We start from the raw sequence: 24,133 nt of genomic DNA on the forward strand, positions 1-24,133 counted from the left end.
GCTGCTTTTTGTAATTGGCTGGTGGTGATTTCTGTGGCCCCTATGCTGTTGAGGTGCTCTTCAAGGTCTTTTGGAACTGCACCCAGGGCGCCAATTACCACTGGGATTATTTTGGTCTTTTTCTGCCACAGCCTTTCAATATCAATTTGTAAATCTTCGTATTTTGTGATTTTTTATATTTCTTTTTCTTCTATTCTGCTATCCCCTGGTATTGCTATGTCAATTATTTTAACTTGTTTTTCTTTCTTCTCGACTACAGTGATATCTGGTGTATTGTGTGGCAGATGTTTGTCTGTTTGTAGTCGGAAGTCCCATAATATTTTTACATCTTCATTTTCTTCAACTTTTTCAATGTTATGGTCCCACCAATTCTTGGCTACAGGTAGCTTGTATTTTTTGCAGATGTTCCAGTGTATCATCCCTGCTACTTTGTCATGCCTTTGTTTGTAGTCAGTCTGTGCAATCTTTTTACAACAGCTGATTAGGTGGCCCATGGTTTCATCTGCTTCTTTACAAAGGTGGCACTTGCTGTTTATGGTGGATTTTTTTACTTTTGCTCTTATTGCATTTGTTCTTAGTGCCTGTTCTTGTGCAGCCAGTATTAAACCCTCTGTTTCTTTCTTCAAGTTGCCATTCTTAAGCCATTGCCAGGTCTTGGTGATGTCTGATTTTCCACTTATATTGTGCAAATATTGACCATGCAGGGGCTTATTTTTCCATTTTTCTGCTCAGTTCTTGACTTGTTCTTTCTTGTAGGCCTGCTTTGTTTCATTGGTGTTGAATAGTTTCTCATTATTGACCATTTGAAGTGCATCTTCTTCACTGTCCTTTATATATTCTTCACGGCCTCTTTTCTCCTCCTGTACTGTTTGATGGACTTGCAGCATTCCTCTTCCACCTGAGCTGCAAGGGAGGTAGAGCCTATCTACATCACTGCGGGGGTGCCGAGCATGATTGATGGTCATGATTTTCCTGGTCTTACGATCTAGCATCTCTAGCTCTGCCTGGGTCCAGTCTATTATTCCTGCAGTGTATCTGATAACAGGTATAGCCCAGGTGTTTATGGCTTGTATGGTGTTTCCGCCATTGAGTTTGGACTTGAGGATTTTTCGAGCTCTCCTGATGTATTCACTTCCCATTTTTCTTTTAACTTCAGCGTGTGCGATGTTATCAGCCTGGAGAATGCCCAAGTATTTGTAATGTTCTTTCTCTTCCAGGTTCTTGATCTTGCTTCCATTGGGCAGTTCTATTCCTTCTGTTTTTGTTATTTTCCCTCTGTTCATTATTAATGCAGCACACTTGTCTAGTCCAAACTCCATTGCTACATCGCTACTGAACACATTATTTATTATTATTATTATTATTACATTTATATCCCACTCTTCCTCCAAGGAGCCCAGAGCGGTGTACTGGGGACGTGTGTGTGTGTGTGTTGGGGTCATGGCCAGTGTGGGGAGGATAGAAAGCCAAGGCTCATGGCTAACAGGCAGTCTGATCCACAAACCAATTAAGCAGAAGTGTGTGTGTGTGTGTGTGTGTGTGTGTGTGTGTGTGCGCGCGCGCGCACTCCAGGTCTTAACACTCACATCAGTTTCAGAGGATGAATACAACTGAAGAAACCCCGGGCGGGTGCACGGCTGGGAGAGTCAGTCATGTGACTTGCCTCTTGGGGGGCCCCCAAGGCAGTGGGCCCCCAGACAACTGTCTCCCCTTGCCCTATTATAGTTACGCCCTTGCTGTGTGTGTGGACTTCAACAGAGCCAGATCACAGAGGGTGGTTTAATGACTAAACCCTTGGGGGAAAGGGAGGTGTGGCATCCCACCTCCTCTGGGAAGCCATTGGCCACAAGGAAAACATGGAAGTGAGCTGTGTGTGAACCTACACAAAAGAAAATCCCCAGAAGAGAGGGGAGGGGCTGCTTCCCTAATGCCTAAAGTGGCTTCCCTCATCAGACAGGGATACTCCGAGAACTGGAAGTCCTGTGTGAGGATAACCATAAGCCATATACACCACTCTGGGCTCCTCAGAAGAAGAGTGGGATATAAATGTAAAACAATAAATAAAATAAATAAGTTAGTTGAGTGAAAGCTACAGGCTAGGGATGAGCACAGAACCGGTCCGTGCACTCCCGGGAGGGCGGGCAGAGGTCACTTTAAGGGACAGGGAACGTGCTTCCTACCTCCCCCTTCCTGCCCTCCCGCTTTCGCCCGCTCTCCTAAACAGTGTGGGTGTGGGGCTGCAGCATTCCTGCTTGCAGCCCCGTTCAGCGTTGCCACGCTCATGGCTGACGCACACGGCGTGTACACACGTTGGCCATGAGCGTGGCTACACTGAACAGGGTGCAAGCAGGAATGCTGCAGCCTCACGCCCACTCTGTTTAGGAAAGCACCACTGGGGGGGAAATGACGGGGCAGGGATGGGCAGGTAGGAAGCACCTTTCCTGTCCTTAAGTCTATTACAAAGGTGCCTCTTTGCCAAGTTAGCAGCCCTAAGAAGCAGTGTGGTGTAATGGTTAGAGGGTTGGAGGAGTGGAAAGACCCAGATTCAAATCCGGCTCAGTGTTGAAATTCATTGGGTAATCTTGGGCCGGTAGTAGGGATGTTCACAGAACTGGTTTGGCACTCCTTTTCTGGAGCACTGAACTGGTTTGAAGGTCCAACGTTTGTGCCGGTTCGGAGGATGGGGGGGTCACGAACCAGTTCTGTGCACATCCCTACTACAGGCCCAAGATCACCCAATGAATTTCAACACTGAGGTGGATTTGAATCTGGGTCTTTCCACTCCTCCAACCCTCTAACCATTAAACCACACTGCTTCTTAGGGCTGCTAACTTGGCAAAGAGGCACCTTTTTAAGGTGTCGATTCTCTTTATTTAGCAGGGGGAGAGTACCTGGCCCTCTCCACCCCCAGCACAGAACCTCCAATGACTGTTGCTGGTGTCTAGCTGATGTTTCTTTTCAGATTGTGAGCCCTTTGTGGACAGGGAGCCATCTTCTTATATTTATTTGTTATTTCTCTGTGTAAACCGCCCTGAGCCATTTTTGGAAGGGTGGTATAGAAATCAAATTAATAATAATAATAATAATAATAATAATAATAATAATAATAATAGATAATTACAATCGGTCTAATATGGACTCCATTGGAACCTAGAGATCCCTTCAGCATGCACACTCCTGTAGAGCGATGGCAAGAGCTTGGAAAATTTCTCCAACCCCCACTTTGCAACGCACCAAAAACCCACATGAAGCCCACCGTGGCAACCTTAGATCTGAAGTCAGCTTGATGATGTTGGCTTCATGTGAACTTGGCACATTGCCAAGCAGGGATGGGGGAAAATTTCTGAGTTCTCGTAATTGCTCTAGGGCAGGTTTTCTCAACGTGTGGGTCCCCAGATGTAATTGGACTTCAACTCCCACAATTCCCAACCAAAGGCCACTGGGGCTGGGGATTATGGGAGTTGAAGTCCAATAACATCTGGGGACCCACACGTTGAGAAACCCTGCTCTAGGGGACCACACATACTGCAGGGATCTCTAGATTCCCACTGAGCCCACATCAGATCGATTGTGAGAACCTGTCCTTAGCCTTGCAGTAAAGGCAACACACACACATGATCAGAGGCATTCTCATATATTTTCAGTTCATTTATATCCCCTTAGGCTTGAGTTGTGGCATGGAAAACAAGTCCTGGGACTGTGGCCTGAGTTCAGATTATGCCATTTCCCACCCCCACACACCTTTTTCCTTCTTGGTTCTTGCCTTGACAGGTGCCTTGCTGGCTATGTGGGAGACATGTGCCAGTTTGTAAACCCCTGCACCCCTGGGCGCTGCCAGAACAAGGGCAACTGCTCCCTGAAGATCCTTCCTTCCCCAAACCCACCTGCCTACAGCTGTGTGTGCCCCCCTGGTTTCACTGGGGAGGAGTGCCAGGGGGTGGTTGGAGATCCTTGCTTTCCTTCACCCTGCCAACATGGAGGAACTTGCCAGCAGCAACCTGGAAACCAGTATCACTGTCAGTGCATGTCAGGATGGACAGGTATGGCAGGGAAGAGACACCAGACCATAGCTATGGGAAGGGAAGTACAGTCTGATATGAGTTAGGTGTGCTGGCTATCCATCTATCCATCCATCCATCCATTTATCCATCCATCCATACACACACACAGGAGAACTTCAGTGTTCGCAGGGGTTCCGTTCTCCACAATTTCCGTGGATACGGAAATCGCAAATACTGAATCATTGGGGCAATGGGGTCACGGGGGTTAGGTTCCCGGACGCCCGGAAATTGCCAAAAAAAACACCTGGGGGCGGGGGGCGGGAATGGTTTAAAAGGGCAAAATAAAGTGCAATGCCCCCCAGAAGTCAGAAATTGTCCATTTTAAAGCATTTAACCGCCATTTTTCATGGGAGGTTTCAAGTAAACAAGCCACAAAATGGCAGAGTTTCACAAAATGGCGAGCAGAAATGACCTACAGATAAGCGAATCTTAACCCTTTAATGTGCTGGGTTTTGGCTGCTTAAAATGAAGTCAGCTACCAATTACCCAACTGCAGAGACGTGAAAACGCAGATGCCAGGTCCACGAATCTGAAGTTTGCCTGTATTCCGCTTTTCACAAAATATCAAAGCGGCTTACAAAAAGGTTTTTTTTTTTAAATTTAACAATTGAAAACTCTGTGTTAGAGCATCAACCAGATGCAGAAGGTCCTAGGTTAAATCCTTGGCATCTCTAGGTGAGGAAATGCCAGATTCTAACACCCATTTAAAATACCCAACTGGAGAACCATTGCCAGTCAGAGTAGACTATACTCAACTGGATGGACCAAGGGTCTAACTTAGTATAATGCTGTTCTCTATATATCACAAATCTCCAGTTTGGACAATACTCTGTCTGACCAACCTACCCTAATAAAGTGTACGTGTGCAGGTCTGACCCCCACTCCACGCTCCCCGCCCCCCAGTTCTGTTCCTTAATTGCATGGGGAATGGTCCATCTGAACTGAATGTTCCAAATATTACTTGGATTACTAGCATTTGGACTGTGTGTGGAGGGGCGGTTCAGATGACCGGCACCCAACACAATTAAAGAATGGTGCCCCACCATGTCAGGAGGAGAGAAAGGATGCACCCTTATGGTGCATTCCCATCTTTATGGTGTGGAGTAGGCTAACAGGCAACGTATTACCCAAGGGAAAAACCAGAACACCACAAAGAACATAATCAGTTGACTGAAGGCAGCAGCGGGAGAGGGCTATCACCTCTATGCCCTGTCTGTGGACTTTCCGGAAGCTAATTGCTGGCTCCTGTGCAATGCAGGATTCCATTGACTTTAGATTTTATGTTTTTATGAGTCTTGGTGGGTGGGATGGAGAAGTTGGGAACCACTGACTCAGTGTTTGATTTCCCCCCAGGAAAGAATTGCCAGCTCATGGACTTCTGCCCAGCGAATCCCTGTGCCAATGGGGGAACTTGCGTCATCACCTACCCATTCATCGTTTGCCAGTGCCAAGCAGGGTTTGAGGGGCACACCTGCCAGCATGATATCAACGAGTGCTTTCAGGACCCCACCCCCTGCCTCAATGGAGGCAGCTGTATGAATAACATTGGCTCCTTCCGCTGCGTCTGTCCACCCAGCTCCACCGGTCCACGCTGCCAGTACCGTCTAGGGCCCTGCTCCCCAGGGGTCTGCCTCCATGGTGGCACCTGCCACCATGTGGGTGAAAACCACCATGGCTGCCTGTGTCCACCAGGTGCGCAACTATTATCAGTGGCTGACATACACAGCAAAGAAGCACCAGTGCAATGAGAGAGTCGATGAGAAGAACTTCCCAACAAGCTGCACTGGTGCAGTGCCATAACAGCAATTTTTGATGCTCTCCCCTTCCCCAGGAAACTCTCCATGCCATCCAAAAAATATGTCCCTGAGGACTGGACAGCCCCCAGGGACATAGTTTTGGGTGGCAGAGAGGACTTCATGTGGAAGAGGAGGGTGTCAAAAATCTCTGCTTCCCCATTCCACTGGTGCAGTTAGTTGGGGACACCACTTTGCCCAGTTAGCAGATATAGTGGCCACAGAAATGTGTTCTGCCTGTACCCAATAGGAATATTCACACATTTGTCGTACCCAGTACACATGCACCTGTTTGAGGGTGGATGACTTTACCAGCATTCGCTTTAAAACTGAACCTAGAGACTAAACCTTGCCCAGGGAGCAAGAGGTTGCTGGTTTGAATCCCCGCTGGTATGTTTCCCAGAATATGGGAAACACCTATATCGGGCAGCAGTGATATAGGAAGATACTGAAAGGCATCATCTCATACTGCGAAATCGTAAACCCTTCCTGTATTCTACCAAAGACAACCACAGGGCTCTGTGGTCACCAGGAGCCGACACCGACTCAATGGCACAACTTTACCTTTACCGTAAAATTTATAGGGGCCTAGTCCTGGGCAGGAGGAGAGACAAGCTCTATGTCATAATGGGAGGGAAGAGGTATTATCGATCTTATCTACAAAGGTTCAAGATAGTCATTCTGTGAAACCTTTAGACAATGGTTAAGCATAGTTAATAACTAAGATGGCGGCCATACACAGAGAGTGGCTCTGCTAGCACCTCCTCACTGTCTCCCTCTACAGGTTACACGGGGCAATACTGCGAGGTGAATCCAGATGACTGTGTGGGCCATCAGTGTCACAATGGGGGCACTTGCCAGGATGGAATCGGATCATTTTCCTGTCACTGCCCCACAGGTTGGACAGGTAAGGTGCAAGCACACCTATCTCCCTTAAATTCCCAACCATACTGAACACCTAGAACTCTGGACTCTGTTCCCACGTGACCCTCTGTTCCCACAGTCGTCCATACCCTGGTCTAGCAAGAGGCACAAGCACAAAGGGAGTTTCCAAACCAGCGAAAGGCTGGTGCTTACTGAGGGTGTTATGTAGCCAGCAAGAGCCCTGCCCCTTCCTGGATCTTCAGGCCAGCCCTGCTCTAGGGGTATCCATAATACAAAAACAAGTAAATGCAAACAATGTGGGCTAGTGAAAACTCCACAGACTCAAAGATGTCATTCTTGACAAAAGTTACTGAGATGCTAGTGGTGCCAAAAAACAAACAAACAAACAACTATTTGGCACCACTAGCATCTCAGTAACTTTTGTCAAGAACGACATCTTTGAGTCTGTGGAGTTTTCACTAGCCCACATTGTTTGTATTTACTTGCCTTTGTATTATGGATGCCTGTTGCAGTTTGTGATTACATGTGGAGTATTGTTGTATCCTGTATTGTGACTCTGCATTTCTCGCTTTGCCTACTGTTCTAGGTTGTTCACAGGTTTCTCTTTGCATTTCTTGTACTTGTCATCCATGATCCCCTGTTTTTTTTATCAGCCCTGCTCTAGAGCAGGGATTCTCAACATTGGGTCCCCAGATGTTATTGGACTTAAACTCCCATAATCCCCAGCCAAAGGCCACTGGGCTTGGGGATTATGGGAGTTGAAGTCCAATAACATCTGGGGACCCAATGTTGAGAATCCCTGGTCTAGAGGAGCTGCCTGAACTGGCTACTCCCTCCTCCTGACTAGACTTATCATTCATTCATTCGATTTCTATACCGCCCTTCCAAAAATGGCTCAGGGCGGTTTACACAAAGATATAACAAACAAATAAGATGGAACCCTGTCCCCGAAGGGCTCACAATCTGAAAAGAAACATAAGATAGACACCAGCAACAGTCACTGGTGGTACAGTGCCGGGGGTGGATAGGGCCAGTTACTCCCCCTCTGCTAAATAAAGAGAATCACCACATTAAAAGGTGCCTCTTTGCCAGGTTAGCAGGAGAGAAGCCCCAAACAGCTAGGTGAGCGCTCTGTCTTCAGAGATGGGGCTAAGCCTCCCTGGCTTGGCATCACCTCCATTCCTGGGTTCTTAGAGTGGGGGCAGGAGCTTCACTGGGAAACACCAGATCTCCAGGGCTCCTCCTAGGGGGCAACCACAGCTGGCTACTCTAGGTATGATCTGGAGGACTGTCATCGGGACTGGAGGGAGACTCAGGGCGGGGAAGCTGGAAAATATATGCCTAACACGCCAGAGAACTGCTGCCACTCAGTAAAGACAATCGTGAGCTAGATCACGCCTGCACAGCACAAGGCCTGGGGACCAGATGTGACCTGTGGGGGACTTTTTTGCTGGCCCGCAGGTAAGAACATCCTTTAGCAACAGCAGGAGCATCAAGAACTCTTGTCCTGTCTTGCTGATGAGCCTCAATGACTCAATGGAGTTGGCTGCTTGAGGCCAGATGTCTCCCACCCCTGGGCCAGAACCTACCTACCTACCTACCTGCCTATCTATCTATCTATCTATCTATCTATCTATCTATCTATCTATTTGATTTATATACCGCCCTTAGAAAAAATGGCTCAGGGCAGTTTACATCAAAGTAAAAACAAGACTATTAAAATCAAAACTATAAAATAAGCATAAAACTAATTAACAGTTAAGACATTTAAACAGTTAAAAACCCTGGAGAATCAGGCCGAACATTTACAGCAGTTAAAAACAATTTACAACAAATTAAAAACCCTGGAAGGCCAGGCCAAACAGGTTTTAAGGGCTCTCCTGAAAAAGGCCAGGAATGAACTCAAATTACGGATTTCTGCTGGGAGTGCATTCCACAGCCGAGGGCCAGTTATAGAGAAGGCCCACCTCTGAGTTGCCACTGGACGAACCGGTGGTAACTGGAGACGGACCTCCTCAGATGACCTTAACATGCAGTGGGGATCATGCAGAAGAAGGCACTCTCTAAGGTAACTCAGACCTAAGCCGTTCAGGGCTTTAAAGGTAATAACCAGCACTTTGTATTTTGCCCAGAAACATATCGGCAGCCAGTGTAACTGTTTCAAAACAGGCATAATATGGTCTCTCCGGGTTGCCCCAGAGACCAATCTGGCTGCCACATTTTGAACTAACTGAAGTTTCTGAACTACGTACAAAGGCAGCCCCACATAGAGCGCAATGCAATAGCCAATCCTGGAGGTTACCAGCTGATGCACCACTGTTATACTGCAAGAGGGATCGCTGGACACCTCCTTCATAGACCTTGCAGAAATAGTGGAGTCCAAGTCAGCCTGAATACCAGAGATTTTGTCCACAGAAAAACCATTAAAAGTGTCAAAGCAGAACAACCCTGTGGGACAGAAAAAGATCTCAGAGTTGCTGCAGAAAGTTCTCTGAAAGCACCGATTCAGGGTACAGCAGCCAAGGAAAAATACAGATTCATCATGAGGGAAGGGATCTCAGAAACATAGTTAGTGACCTCATTAATGCCTTTAAACAGCTGCCTGTCCCCTAGCCGCCAAGAAGAATGGGTAAACAAGAAAACTGGAAGCTCCCAGCTTCCTTAATTATCCACTCTCTTCCTGCTGTAGCAAAATGTACATAAAAACAGTCTAGCTGTTATAGGAGAGCTAATTCTCTGATGGTATCTAGGAAAGAGACTTTGCTAGAGATCATAGACTCATTGGCTGCATTTGCATGTAACATGGAACCACGGGTCCATTGGATCCGCGGTTCCGGCCCCTTCTTCCCCTGCCCTCTCGTCCGAACTCAGACTTACTGGAGAGCAGTCTGCAGAGAGGAGGGGGAGCTGGCTGTGCGTGCTTCCTTCTTTACTGAAGGACAGCCCACACAACCAATCACACTGGAGCTGAGGGCAGAGCTTCCTCCCTCAGTTCCAGTTCCAGGGGAAGCAGCCTGCGGCTCCGAATTCAGACGTACCGCAGGCTGCCTGGAACCTTGGGTTGAGGCGACGAAGGTCACTGCAACCCGAGGGATCAGATTGGAGTTCCAAATCTGAACTCTCAGTTTCATCGCCACGTATAACCTGAGTTGCCGTAACCTAGATTGCCCGCATTCAGATGAACATCTGCAAAACCACAGGCCCATTCATCTGTGGTTCCATGTTACGTGCGAATGCGGCCATACAGTATTAGAGTTGAAAGGGACCTTGTAGGTTTTCTAATCCAACCCTCTGCTCTGTGCAGGAAACTGCTAGACTGGCCGGACTCTGTTTGGAAACGTTCAGAGAAGGAGGGCCCACCCTTGCATGAGGCAGGATGCTCCCCAGTCAAACAGCTGTTACAGTTAGGGAATGCCTCCTAATGTCTAGAGCCTAAATATGCTTCCTTGTTTTTATGGCTCTGCAGTGGTCATAATCTTTTGATCTTCGAAGTCGATAACACCGGATGTAAATAACACCCCTAGAAGCACATTGTAACACTGCCACGGCATTCCACACCTCCTTTCTCTTTGCCCTGTGCCTGGAATTTACCTAGCCACACAGACCTTGCACTTCCTTGACAGAAGCTGTACTCTGTGTCAGTGTTCTGTTCTGCAACCTGGCCATGAGCAACTAGAATTTGATAATGCTTCGTGACATCACAGCAGCTTAGCCAGTCCTATGAGTCAGACAATTGGTTCATCTAGCCCAGTACTGTATGAATACGACAAATATTCATATACCGCTTTTCAACAAAAAGTTCCCAAAGTGGTTTACATAGATACAAATAGATAACTAAAATGGCTCCCTGTCCCCAAAGGGCTCATAATCTAAAAAAGGAACAGAAGAGAGACACCAGCAACAGTCACTGGAAGGATGCTGTACTGGGGACGGATAGGGCCAGTTGCTCTTCCCCTGCTAAATAAAGAGAATCACCACTTTTAAAAGGTGCCTCTCTTCTCAATGTTCTGTTCTGACACACGGCCATGAGCAACTAGAATTTGATAATGCTTTGTGACATCACAGCAGCTTAGCAAAGTCCTATGAGTCAGACAATTGCTTCATCTAGCTCAGTACTGTGTGAATGAATGTGACTCTACAAGGTCTCATGGAGAGCAAGGTCCTTCCCAGCCCTGTTACTTATCCTTTAACTTGAGACTCCAGAGACGGAACCAGGGGCGGAGCCACCATTGGGCCAACGGGTTCAAAGAACCCGGGCCGGTGGCCAATCAGGAGCCGCAAGAGCGGCCCCGACACGCGCCCCGCGTCTGACGTCAGACGCGGGGAGGCTAGTTTAGCTCCCGAGCAGGGGCTGCACGGCCCCTTCGGGAGCTAAATTAAGGCTGGCACTGCGTTTGCAGTGCCAGCCAGGAGCGGCTCTTCCCTGCAGAGTCGCTCCTGGATGTTTGCTGCAAACACAGCACCAGCCTAACTAGCTCCTGAAGGGGCTGCACGGCCCCCTTCAGGAGCTAAGACTGGGGCTGCCTTCGCAGCACAGCCCAGGAGCGGCTCTTCCCTGCAGGGAAGAGCCGCTCCTGGGCTGTGCTGCGAAGGCACCTCCAGCCTTCATTTAACTGCCGAAGGGGCCGCGTGGCCCCTTCAGCAGTTAAAAACGGCAAGCAGCAGCAACTCCCGAATGGAGCCTCAAGGCTTCGTTCGGGAGCCAGACCACGCCCCCCGCGTCTGATGTCAGATGCGGGGGCGTGGCTATCCCCTGCGTCTGGCATCAGACGCAGGGGGCAGGGCTATCGGGACACCCACCACGGCCGCACACAGGCTGCCGGCGGGCTGGCTATGCCCCTGGACAGAACCTGGGATATTTGTCATGCAGATAATAGGAAACTGTGGCCTACTGAGTCAAACCACTGATCCATCTAGCTCAGTACTGTCAACTTGGACTGGGAGTGGCTTTCCAGGGCTTCAGGCAGGAATGTTGCTCTGCCCTATCTGAAGAATCTGGGACCAGAGTAGTGTAGTGGTTAGAGTGCTATGACGGGGGAGACCAGATTTCAAATCCCTGTTCAGCCATGGAACTTATTGGGTGACTTTGGGCCAGTCACTTAACCCACAGCCTAATCTAACTCACAGTGTTGTGAGGATTAAAAAAACCCCATTTTTCTGGGCTCCTTGGAGGAAGAGTGGGATAGAAATGTAAAAATAAATAAATAAAATGCTAAACAGATGTCCTACCATTGAGTTTCAGCCTTTTCCCATAAAGCTGAGCTCGTAATGACCATACTTCTTAGAGAGAAGGGCTGGGCTCCTCACAGTGGAGGAGGACTCAGAGAGAGATGACAAATGGAAGACTGAGAGTTTGTTTATATACTACAAACAATTCTGGTTGCTTTGCCTCAAGATTTTGCCTCTCATTCCCCTCTTTTTCTTTCTTCCTTTTTTCTTCCTTTTTTTTTTTTTTTTTTTGCATTTTAAATTTTTTATTGGCTTTTACAATAGCTTTACAATCCAACTACATTCATGTATTTGATTAAGTAAATATTGACTTCCCACTTACTTGTCTGCGCGGTTTATGTTAATTATACATATAAACCATTGCTATAATAATTCAAAACATACATACTCCACACTGCTACTCGATTTTACCCAACCCAACCTGCTGTTATTACTATATTTCAAACCCTACTGAAGAAAAGTCCATATTAGAAAAATAGTTCTTTAAGTAAAGTAAAAATGGTTCCCAATCTTCTTTGAAACATTCCAAATTTTCATCCCTTATAAGTGCTGTAAGTTTTGCCATCTCAGCATATTCCAAAATTTTTATCAACCAGTCTTCTTTTGAGGGCATTTTATTGTCTTTCCATTTCTGCTCATATACTATTCTAGCCACCGTGGTTGCATACATAAAAAATGTAAAATTTCTTCTGGAGAACAGTCCTTGAGTTACTCCCAGCAGGAAGGATTCTGGCCTCTTAGGAAATGTCATTAAAAATTTTTTCTTCAGCTCATTATATATCATATCCCAAAAGGCCTTTGCCTTCCCACATGACCACCACATAGGGAAAAAAGTTCCTTCACAATGTCCACATTTCCAACATTTGTTTGAAACATTTTTATACATTAATGCTAATTTTTTCGGTCTCAAATACCACCTATACATCATCTTATAATAATTTTCTTTTAAAGTGTAACATGCAGTGAACTTTAAATAAGTTTTCCATAATTAAAAAGCAGCCGTATCTATATTATGACCCACATCTTGAGCCCATTTTATCATAGTCGTTTTAACCACTTCATCTCTTGTCTCCTCCAAAAGCAACAACTTATACATCTCAGAGACAATTTTTTCATCATTTTCACACAACTCCTTCTTGAATCTCGACATTTGATTCTCAAATCCAACTTTAAGATCCTTCTTATAAATTTCATTTAGCTGATGGTACTGAAACTAGTTACTAACCAAACTTTGTACTTTGTTTAGGTTTTTTAATTTACAGCCTTTCTCTTGAAAACATAACAGATCCCTATAGGTACACCATTCAGATTGCATATTTGTCTCTTTACGTGCCAAAGCTTCAATCGGGGGAACCCATAATGGAGTTTTACATTCCAGCCATTTTTTATATTTTACCCACACTCCCATTAGACTCCTTCAATTCCCCTCTTTTTCCATATAACATGAATGAGCTTTTCCCCATCCCTACCCCAGCAGTTGGAATGTTGATTAACATTCTGTGACATTAAGACAACTCTACCAATGACTACTGCAGGAGACGCTGTAGTCTGGGGCTATTGTATGAAGTCATGTGGTGCTGATGTGTGTTGCGGAGGACACCAGAGCATGGGATTTGGGGGTTTTGTGCTTCTCCAAGGACCAGCTCCTACAAGGGTAGTTCTGCTAACCACACCTACCTGCTTCCACAGGGCTTCTTTGCCATCTGCACGATGCCTGCCTCAGCAGCCCATGTCATCCTGATGCACACTGTGACACTGACCATCTGACTGGACATGCCATCTGCACATGCCAGCAAGGTTATGCTGGATCCACGTGCTATGACGACATCAATGAGTGCCAGATGGGTAAGGTGGGTGGGGCCGGGTGGGTGGGATGGAGCTCAGTAACCCGTTCTAGGTCAAGCCGGAATCCCTGCCTAGAGAGGGACGCAGACAGCTACGGGGGGAAAGGGTCAGGACCTTGCATAGCTCCAGGCAGGAAAGAAAGATGGCTAGGTTTAAGAACCTAAGAGAGATGTTGCTCCAGCAGCTGCTTGGAGCAGACTGCTGTTTTTTATGGCCGCTACCCAGGCAAGGTGAATTGGCCCCACCCCTTCCCTAGGGAAGACTCTGTTGCATAAAGCCATCTTGCCCAGTCTTCTAAGCTCACCTCTACTAGGGCTGGCAGGTCCTCAAAGGATTGCTCTGAGGCAGGGCTGTGTCCTGTGTCACTGTGGAGGTGTGTCACTGTGTCACTGTGGAGGTGCCAGTTCAGTTTTCCTTGGTTCTCTTGGTGTGGGGGGTGTGTCACAGGGTCCTCTCGCCCTGTCTCATCCCCTGAACTGTCTGTCTCATCTCCCAATTGGGGGTCCTAGATCTGGGGTCATGACAGCTCATCCAGATTATTAGCATGAGAGAAAACAAGAATGACCTGCCCTCTAATAAGCCCCCTCCCTTTTGTGTTTCTGCATGAATCATTAGATATTGTACATGGATAGTAACTGAATACCCAGTTGCCAGAAGCGTGGCACAGTGAACCACCTCGACTTCTCAGTGGAGGCTAATCAGAGCAACGACTCATTCAGAGGCACAGCAGGGCAGCCTCCTCGATGGATGGGTGTTTGCGGCTGACATTTCTATACTACTATATACTATTTATATTTGTACACCACTCTTCATCCAAAGTTCACAAAGCGGTTTCCATAGAAAAATAAATAATACATAAATAAGATGGCTCCCTGTCTCCAAAGGGCTCACAATCTGAAAAGAAACATAAGGCAGATACCAGCAACAGCCACTGGAGGAATGCTGTGCTGGGGCTGGATAGGGCCAGTTGTTCTCCCCCTGCTAAATATAAGAGAATCACCCCTTTAAAAGGTGTCTCTTTGCTCAGTTAGCATTTAACCATTTCACTGACTCATTTCTATCATAGCAAAAAGAGTTAGGAATGGTTGTCTTAGGAGAGGGTCATGTTTTTAATACAGAAAGTAGGCTTATGCTGAGTCAGGCCATTGGTCCAGCTAGCTCAGTATTGTCTGCTAGTAGCCGCTCTCCAGGGTTCCAGATGCGGCTTCCCCTCAGCCCTACTTGGAGATGCTGTCAGGGATCGAACCCAGGACCTTCTGCATGCAAAGCAGATGCGCAGCCACTGAGCGACGGCCCCTCTTTATCCACTTTTGCTCCTCTCAGCTCCTCCTCATTCCCATTTCAGACTCGGATCCGTGTGAACATGGCGGGCACTGCCAGAACACCCCCGGGTCCTTTGCCTGCCGTTGCCCTGAGGGCTACACGGGCTCACGCTGCGAATCAAACCTCAACGAGTGCCTCAGTCAGCCTTGCCATAATGGAGGCTCCTGCCTTGACCTGCTGGGCCAGTTCCAATGCCTCTGCCTCTCCGGTAAGGAGCAAGGAAAACGTGATTATTGACAGTATGGTGTAATGGTCAGGGTTCTGGGCCTTGACCGGGAAGAGCTGGGTACAAATTCCGGCTGTGCCACAAAACTTTCTGTGTGATTTTTGGGCCTGACACTCTTTGCCTAACCTACTTCATAGGGTTGTTGGGAGGGGATAATGCTTGTACCTCTTGGAGGAGGAGCAGTATAATAATGGAAACCTTCAGTCCAGATGCAGTGGTGGTAGTGGTGCTTTGACTCCCCAGCTCCATGTTCCACTTCTACATGATAGAGAACAGAATATGAGGAAAAGATGACAGCCCTGTTTGGGTTCCCATTGCTCTGCCATCTAGCCATCCTGAATCTGTGGCCAACTAATGCATGGACCAATCAACTGGAGGCTTGTATAATGATATAGAGGCTATTCCCATGATCAGGCGAAATTGGGCTAGGGGAGCCTAGCCCAATTTCTCCTGACTGTGAGAACCACCGGGCTCGCAGGTGAGCCCAGTGGCCTCCAGGCGGTTAACCTGCCAAACTACCCCTCCCCTTAAACTGGGTTTGTGGAGTGAACGCAAGGTTTATTGACCTTGCAATAAACAGACGTAGATCAAATATCTAACTCTCTTCTTTAAACATACATACTCACATCCCAGAAGAAAACTCATATAGGCATTAAAGCCAGATGCAAAGAACTCATTCAGCTTCTCTGCGATCTCCTTATTCTCCTTAATAATCCTTTTCACCCCCTCATCATCCAAGGGTGCAACCGCCTCCCTGGCAGGTTTTCTGCTTCTGATATATTTAAGGGAGTTTTTGTTATTCCCCTTGACAGTTCTAGCTATATGCTCCTCAAACTCTCTTTCTGCATCCCTTATTGTCTCCCTGCATTTCTTTTGCCAGAGTTTCTGTTCTCTTCACTTGGGCAGGACTTCCATTTTCTGAAGGAAGTCTTCTGCCCTTTTATAGCTTCCCTGACTCTATTTGTTAGCCACCATGGCATCCTCCTGAACTTGGTGGTACCTCTCCTCCTCCTTGCTATACATCCAACTGAGCTTCTAGTATTGTGGTTTTAAATAAGTTCCATGCTTCTGGAATGATCTGACCCTCATGACTTTCCCTTTTCAGCTTCCTTTTTACAGTCCCCTCATTTTTGAGAAGTTTCCTCAAAAGTCCAGCGTTTCTGTGTTGGATTTCCTTGGCAATGCTCCACTTGTATATAAGCTGCATTGGATCACACCATGGTCACTGTTCCCCAGTGGTTCTACAACTCTGTCATCTTGCACCGGGTCCTGGGCACCCCTCAGGATTAAGTCCAAGGTTGCTTTCTTTCCAGTTGGTTCCACAACCAACTATTCTAAGGCACAGTCATTTAGCACATCTAGAAATTTGGCCTCTCTGTCAATACCTGCACGTGAATTTGCCCAGTCTATGTGAGGGTAATTGAAGTCACCCATCATTACAGCACTGTCTCGCTTTGACACCTCTCTGATTTGTTTGTCCAGGCCCTGGTCACTCTCTGCGTTTTGATCCAGAGGATGATAGCATGCCACTGGTAACACATTTCCTTTCAGTCCTCGTATTGTCACCTCACCCATAATGATTCTGTGGAGGACTCTGGTCATAAGAACATAAGAACAGCCCTCAGGCCCAAGACCTCTCTAGTCCAGCATCCTGTTTCCCACAGTGGCCCACCAAATGCCTCTGAGAAGCCCACAGGAAAGAGCTGAGGGCATGCCCTCTCTCCTGCTATTACTTCCCCTGCTACAGGTATTTAGAGGCATGTACTGGCACCTATGGCCAGCCAGTGTCCAACATGTTCTGGGATTCGGAGGCAATAAGCTCAAACCAGTGTAAATGCCAAAGTGGTTTTATTAGACAAAGCGGAATAATGTTTTAAAGAGGATTACAGAACAAAGGATAAAGCATACGTCTCTGATCTGGCGTGATCTTTTTCATTGGGGAGCCCCAGTGGTGACGAAAAAGATGTGGCCCCTATAAGGCCAGCTGGTGCATAGCACCTTCCCAGGTCTCGGTCTACGCTGAAGCTCCAAATTACTGGGGTGTTTGTGGGTCTTTCTTATACTGTTACAAGGGGCTGTTGCCCCCCCCCCATCAGTAGCCTGTGTGAGACCAATGCGCTTGGCCAGTGGCCCAAGTACATGCCAATCCCAGGCAGCGCATCTTCCCATGTGCCCTGCCCCAGGTGGGTGATTAGCACATATGTTTTAAGTAAACCTTATCCATGACTAGCTGTACTAATTGGCGTAGTAATATAAACTCAAAATATGAATACAGGCATGCAGGTGGATATACAGTTTTCAATTAAAAAACCAGGAGTACAAGGTTACTAAAGTTTAAGGCTAGAGAGGCTTAGAATGAACCCTTTAATTGCATGGATGTAAGCAGTGTATAGAAGTCTACATGTGCAGAGGGTAACAGTGGATCACACTGCTAGGCTTCCTCGCCATATCTTCCGCAGTGCCACTACAAGGCATCTTGCCTCTTCGGCTGGAGGTGGCCTATAGCCCTCTGACTAGTAGCCATTGATAGACCTCTCCTCCGTGAATTTATCTAAACCAGGGCTGCTCAACTTCGGTCCTCCTGCAGCTGTTGGCCTACAATTCCCATAATCCCTGGCTATTGGTCACTGTCACTGGGGATTATGGGAGTTGTAGTTCAAAAACAGCTGGGGGGCCTAAGTTGAGCAGGCCTGATCTAAACCCTTCTTAAAGCCATCCAGGCTGTTGGCTGTCACCACATCTTGTGGCAGAGAATTCCATAGGTTGGTTATGCATGGTGTGAAAAAGTACTTCTGTTTGCCAGTCTTAAATTTCTTGGTCTTCCTGGGTTCTCTAGCTTGTTGGATTCTATTCCTTGTGGACCACTATTCCATACAGTGCAAAGCTTGAGCCTTTCCTAGTCCCTAAAGAAGCTTCTCTCTCCCCCTTTCCAGGCTTCACAGGGTCATTGTGTGAAATGGAAGAATGCACCAGAGGCCACTGCATCAATGGGGGAACCTGCCTTCCACAGAGCCATGGATTTGTCTGCCAATGTCCTCCAGGTGAGTGAGGGAAATTGGAGGAGAGGCCAGCCGAAGGAGCTGGGTATGTTTAGCCTGGAGAAGAGGAACACAGGAACATAGGAAGCTGCCATATACTGAGTCAGACCACTGGTCTATCTAGCCAAGTATTGTCTTCACAGACTGGCAGCAGCTTCTCCAAGGTTGCAGGCAGGAATCTCTCTCAGCCCTATCTTGGAGATGCTGCCAGGGAGGGAACTTGAAACCTTCTGCTCTTCCCAGAGCGGCTTCATCCCCTGAGGGGAATATCTTGCCGTGCTCACACATCAAGTCTCCCATTCATATGCAACCAGGGCAAACCCTGCTTAGCTATGGGAACAAGTCATTCTTGCTACCACAAGACCAGCTCTCCTGGTCTCCTGGAGACTAAGGCGAGATATGATCCCCATTCCCCATCTTTTCATATCTGAAGGGCTGACAGAAGCAGGTAGATATTAGGCTAGATGACATTAGGAAGGATTTCAAGCTAGATGGCACTAGGAGGAGTTTCCCATTGGCAACAGCTGTTCAACAGTGGAACAGTCCACCTCATTTACAGCTCTTCTTTACTGGAGGTTTTCATACAGAGGCTGGATAACTATCTGTCAGAGATGCTGTACCAGTCCCCTGCACTGAGCAGAGGGTCAGACTGAACCACCGCCAAGGTCGGCCCCTGCTAACTCAGCAAAGAGGCGCCTTTTAAAGTGGTGATTCTCTTATATTCAGCAGGGGAAGCGCAACGGGCCCTATCAAGCCCCAGCACAACATCCCTCCAGTGGCTGTTGCTGGTATCTGCCTTACGTTTCTTTTTAGACTGTGAGCCCTTTGGGGACAGAGGACCATCTTATGTATTTATTATTTCTTTTTCTATGTAAACCGCTTTGAGAGCTTGGGTTGAAGAGCGGTTTATAAATATTCTTCGTAGTAGTAAAAAGGTCCTTTCCTTCTCTAACGCTGAGATTAAATTTTTATTTTTATTTATTTTCACTTTTTTTTATCCCGGCCTTTGACTTTCTGCTCTTTTTGGCTAGGTTTCGAGGGACCCCGATGCATGGTGGAAGTGGACAGCTGTGCCAGTAGCCCCTGCAGAAACGGGGGACGGTGCCAGAATTATGCCGGGACTTTCTCTTGCACGTGCCTTCAAGGTAAGAGGCCAGTGTGCTTTGTGCCCATATGGGTGAGTGGGTTGGTAGAGGAATGGACCAGCTCCGAGATCTGAGAAGGGCCCGTGAGCAGGAGTCATCAATGGCCTTCCTTAACTGGTGGGTGCTGGAAGGACGTGGGTGAACTTCAGAGCTGGATGAGCTTCGCCTCTGCCTCACAATTCACCCCATTCTTTTTCTCCCTCCACATGGGTGTGAACTTGTGAATGGGCCGTCCAGAGACGTAAGTTTGGGCGGGGTATAAATTTGACAAATAAATAAATAAATAAATAAATAAATAAATAAATAAGCTTGTTCTGTTCACAGAAGGGTTCTGCCTCAAGGCAAAAGTTGGACATTCTGGGGTTTCCCCAGCCTTCTAGGGTTCAATTTGGGATGGAGTGGAATTGTAGGGAAAAGAGAGATGAAGACGCATGGACATCTGTATTAAGGCCCATGACAAAGTCAAGACTTTCCCTTCCGCAGGTTTCGAGGGGCCCCAGTGTGAGAGAGACGTGGACCCCTGCTACAGTGCCCCCTGTGGTCACGGAACTTGCGTGAATTCACCAGGCTCCTTCACGTGCGTTTGTTCCCCGGGTTACACAGGACTCCGCTGCACAGAGCTCAGTGACCCCTGCTGGAATTGGCAGTGCCTCAACGGGGGCAGTTGCCAAAGGACAGAGTCTGGGTATGGATTGTGAGAGGGCAAGAGGCGATGTGAAGTTACGGTTCATGGATGTAACCATGGTGGACTCAGCATAGGTTTTAAGTTCCACTCCTCAGGACTTGATCGTAACTAGGACTCACCAGGATAAGTTCTTATGCACGTGTTCAGATTTCTGCAAAAGACGTAAAGCCCTGGCAATCAATAACTTCCTTTTCTGATTCTGAAACTGACTAGACCCTCAAGATGCCAGGCATCTGGTCTAATAAATTCCACTTCTCCACTGATAATTATGAGATTTGGGGAAATGGCTACATTTAGCAGCTAGGATAGGAATTCACAGGCTTTCCACTCTGCCAATTGGCTCTGCTCCCCTCCCTTCAAATTATAGGGATGGCGCTATAGCTCAGTGATAGAGCAACTGCTTTGCATGCAGAAGGTCCCAGATTTAATCCCTGGCATCTCCAGCTACCATATTATGGATTTATTATTTATTTAAAATATTTATACCCCGCCCCTCCAGTGCACTACTGCTTGGGGCAGCTCACAACAAGATAGACACAGATACAATAAAAGTAATAAAATTAACTAATTTTTTTAAAAAGTCAGATTAAAACCACAATGGCTGGGAAAGACTCCTGCCTGAAACTCTGAAGAGTCACCGCCAGTCTGTGTGTAAACAACACTGAGCTAGAGGGACCCATGGCTTGACTTGATATAAATAAAGCAGCTTCCCATATTCCTGTGTATATGTTTGCACACTTATCAGGTTACCATTCCTGGATTGGGTATGTGCCATGGTGGCATTAAAGGGGAAGTTGCTCCTCTTGCTTTTCCAAAATGTTCTGTCCACAGCCTGCCTTTCTCTTCATACCTAGAGTTGCCACCCATTTTAACTGGCCCAGCCCCAATGCCATTAGCAGCAGCCTCACTCACTGAAATTAAGCAGGTAAAGGATTTTGACTTACTTTACCTCCATGTAAGGAAACCGCTCACCTGTTAAACTCCTGCAGGTCAGGCAGTGAAGTAAAGGCAGAGGAGCCAGGCCAGCAAAAAGGTGGCAGCCGCACCCCTCGGCTTTAACCTGATCCTCGACTACCACCACAACCAGTCCAGATTCCCTGCATGCCAAGGGCAGCCATCTTTTTAAAATGGGCCCTCTTTGTTTACAACAGCCAAACATACAGATAGTAAAGGAATAAAGGTTTCTTCACAATCTATCTCTGTACCAGGGCGTTCTTCACACAGCAGGCTTTACTGCAAACTCAAAGTTGTCCAAAAAAGGCAATGCAAAATGTGGATTTTTAAAGCTCTGGATATAAACCGGGCTATACTCTAATGCACCACCTTAAGTGTTGCAGCGTGGAAATGCTTGACTAATAAGCAGAAGGTTGCTGGTTCGCATCCCCACTGGCACTATATCTGGCAGCTGCGATATAGGAAGATGCTGCAAGGCGTCATCTCATACTGCATGGGAGGGGGCAATGGTAAACCCCTCCTGTATTCTACCAAAGAAAACCACAGGGCTCTGTGGGCGCCAGGAATAGAAATTGACTTGACAGCACACTTTACCTTTACCTTACACTCTAATGCGCACTGAAAAACCCGAATTGTGTGTGAAGTGCTCCCTGATAGCTCACAGGGACTTGGGGGTAAACCTGCCCGATATGTGGACACACCCCCTCCATTCTTGAGGAGATGCAAGCTAAAGGGCTTTTAAAGGCCCTGTGTGGAAAACACCCCGGAAAATCTATGTATGTGTTTGTTTAGCACCATCCATGTTCGATGGTGCAAAAAAAAACCCCAAGTTTCAGGCCTGTTTAACAGAGTGGATGGTAGAAATTTCTATGTGCTGTGCTGCTAAGAAGGGCACAGAGTTAGGGGGGGAAATGTTGACTATTTGTCCCTCTCTACAGACCGCACTGCCTATGTTCACCAGGTTGGACGGGTAACAACTGTGGCACGGAGATAGATGCCTGTGATTCCAGACCTTGCCACCAGGGGGCCACATGCCAGAGCCATCGGGGTGCCTTCAACTGCATCTGCCCCAGCGGCTACGTAGGTAACACAGCCCTCAATCCCAAGCCTCAGCCCTCACCTGGGCAGCCCGTCACCCTGGCCTGTGCTGTCTCACATCCTAGCCTGCCTCATTTTCCACTTCCATGCACAGATGGCCACCTCTCTTGCTCCTTTCCCACCCTCCAGGTGCAACGTGCAACAAGGACGTGGATGAATGTGGATCGAGCCCTTGCCTCCATTCTGGATCCTGCCTCAACAGCCCTGGAAGTTTCAGCTGTCACTGTCCTGTGGGTTACACAGGACCGATATGCCAAATAACCCTGGACCTTTGCTCACCCAGTGAGTATGTGGCAGCTGCAGACGCTGTGTAAACTCTCTGAACATCCAGGGGTAGTGAAAGTTTCTTCTCAGGTGTTTTTAAAATGCAATAGGATAGTTTCATGAATAAAAATCAAGAATAAGATGAAATCATATTGCCTCCCCCTCCCTGCATTACTGCTGTGTTCAAATTCACATCTCCCTGAGGCTGATTTCTGTTTAAAAAAAACAAAAAAAAAAACAACCCCACAAGTAGCTCTAACTAGCAGCCCCCCAAATTTTTCTCTGCCCCTCCTCATTTTTTTTTACAGAAATGTATCCATGCTCCAGACTGCAAGCTCTCTGCCCCCCTCTACTTTTGTGTGTCCCTCTCTGTACTTTTAGACTGACTGTGGGCCTGCTAAGCAGAACTAATGGAGAATACTTCCTAATTTTTTTAAACAACATAACTCTCACCTAGGCATCCTGCCCCCGTCCCCCATGTGCTGTGAATTTGGTTTATAACTGACTGTCAGGACATTTTATTTATTTATTTGCTGCTTTTCAACCAAATAGTTCTCAAGGTGGTTTACATAGAAAAAAGAATAAGGACAGGAAGGAGATGTTTTCCTGTCACCAGAGGGCTCACAGTCTAAAAAGAAATACATGGTAGACACCAGCAACACGCGAAAACAAAACCCTATATGGGCAACATCAATTGAAGGGATGCTGTGCTGGGGCTGGACAGGTCCAGTTGCTCTCCCCACTGCTAAACATAAAGAGAATCACTACTTTGAAAGGTGACTCTTTGCCTAATTACAAGGGGTAACACAAGTTACAAAGGAGTTTTGCCTATACGTTGAGTGGCTGCCATCTTGAAACAGTGGGAGGATCAGGTGGGGAGGGGAATCCTGTTGGGGTCCTCTAGGGCAGGGATCCTCAATGTTGGGCCCCCAGATGTTCTTGGACTTCAACTCCCATAATCCCCAACCAAAGGCCATTGGGGCTGGGGATTATGGGAGTTGAAGTCCAAGAACATCTGGGGGCCCAACATTGAGTATCCCTGCTCTAGGGTGCCCGTCTCTGTGCTATGAATTTGGTTTGTCTCCAGTTGTAAATCCAAACATTATTAGAGGAGGACAGATGCAGATCTCCTAAGCTTTCTTCCTTTGGAAAGTAGGCTAAAAAATGGTGGTAGTAATTATGGACGTCCTATGTCACATATAGTTTGGTCCAATGCTATACTTATTTAGCACCTGCAGTGGGAAAGGGATCCACAGTTCTGATTACGTCCAAATTGAATAGAATCGGATTTACTGTCAAATTCTGAAGTCAGACATTTCACTTGATCCTATAAATCCTTTTCATGGAGGAAGTCACATTCAACACAGTGGGATGTGCTCCTGAGTAAACATACATAGGACTGGGCTACATACAACATTCATGGCCAACTTTATTTTTGGTAGGGATTCTGTGCCTTTGACACCTTAACGGGCAGAAATACAGCAAGTTAAGTGTTGCCTATTTCTGGATCACTGTGGCTCAGATGTTCAAATTCTGCTTTTTCATGAGGTACTTCAATCAAAGCACAGGAATGCTATCAATTTTTTT

General features: G+C 47.1%; 1 protein-coding gene across 1 annotated transcript in view; it reads left to right on the forward strand.

Annotated features, from left to right (window-relative positions):
* The window catches only part of NOTCH4 (notch receptor 4), a 50,625-nt gene that overhangs the window by 2,496 nt on the left and 23,996 nt on the right, over positions 1 to 24,133 (forward strand). The window contains exons 3-12 of the mRNA XM_053291702.1: positions 3,772 to 4,040; positions 5,415 to 5,753; positions 6,639 to 6,761; positions 13,658 to 13,813; positions 15,159 to 15,344; positions 18,296 to 18,403; positions 19,432 to 19,545; positions 20,029 to 20,230; positions 22,123 to 22,268; positions 22,412 to 22,564. Of these exons, the coding sequence (XP_053147677.1) occupies positions 3,772 to 4,040; positions 5,415 to 5,753; positions 6,639 to 6,761; positions 13,658 to 13,813; positions 15,159 to 15,344; positions 18,296 to 18,403; positions 19,432 to 19,545; positions 20,029 to 20,230; positions 22,123 to 22,268; positions 22,412 to 22,564 (1,796 nt within the window). The remainder of the gene's footprint in view (positions 1 to 3,771; positions 4,041 to 5,414; positions 5,754 to 6,638; positions 6,762 to 13,657; positions 13,814 to 15,158; positions 15,345 to 18,295; positions 18,404 to 19,431; positions 19,546 to 20,028; positions 20,231 to 22,122; positions 22,269 to 22,411; positions 22,565 to 24,133) is intronic.

This window comes from Hemicordylus capensis, chromosome 2 (assembly GCF_027244095.1).
Source record: "Hemicordylus capensis ecotype Gifberg chromosome 2, rHemCap1.1.pri, whole genome shotgun sequence".
NCBI classification, from domain to species: domain Eukaryota; kingdom Metazoa; phylum Chordata; class Lepidosauria; order Squamata; family Cordylidae; genus Hemicordylus; species Hemicordylus capensis.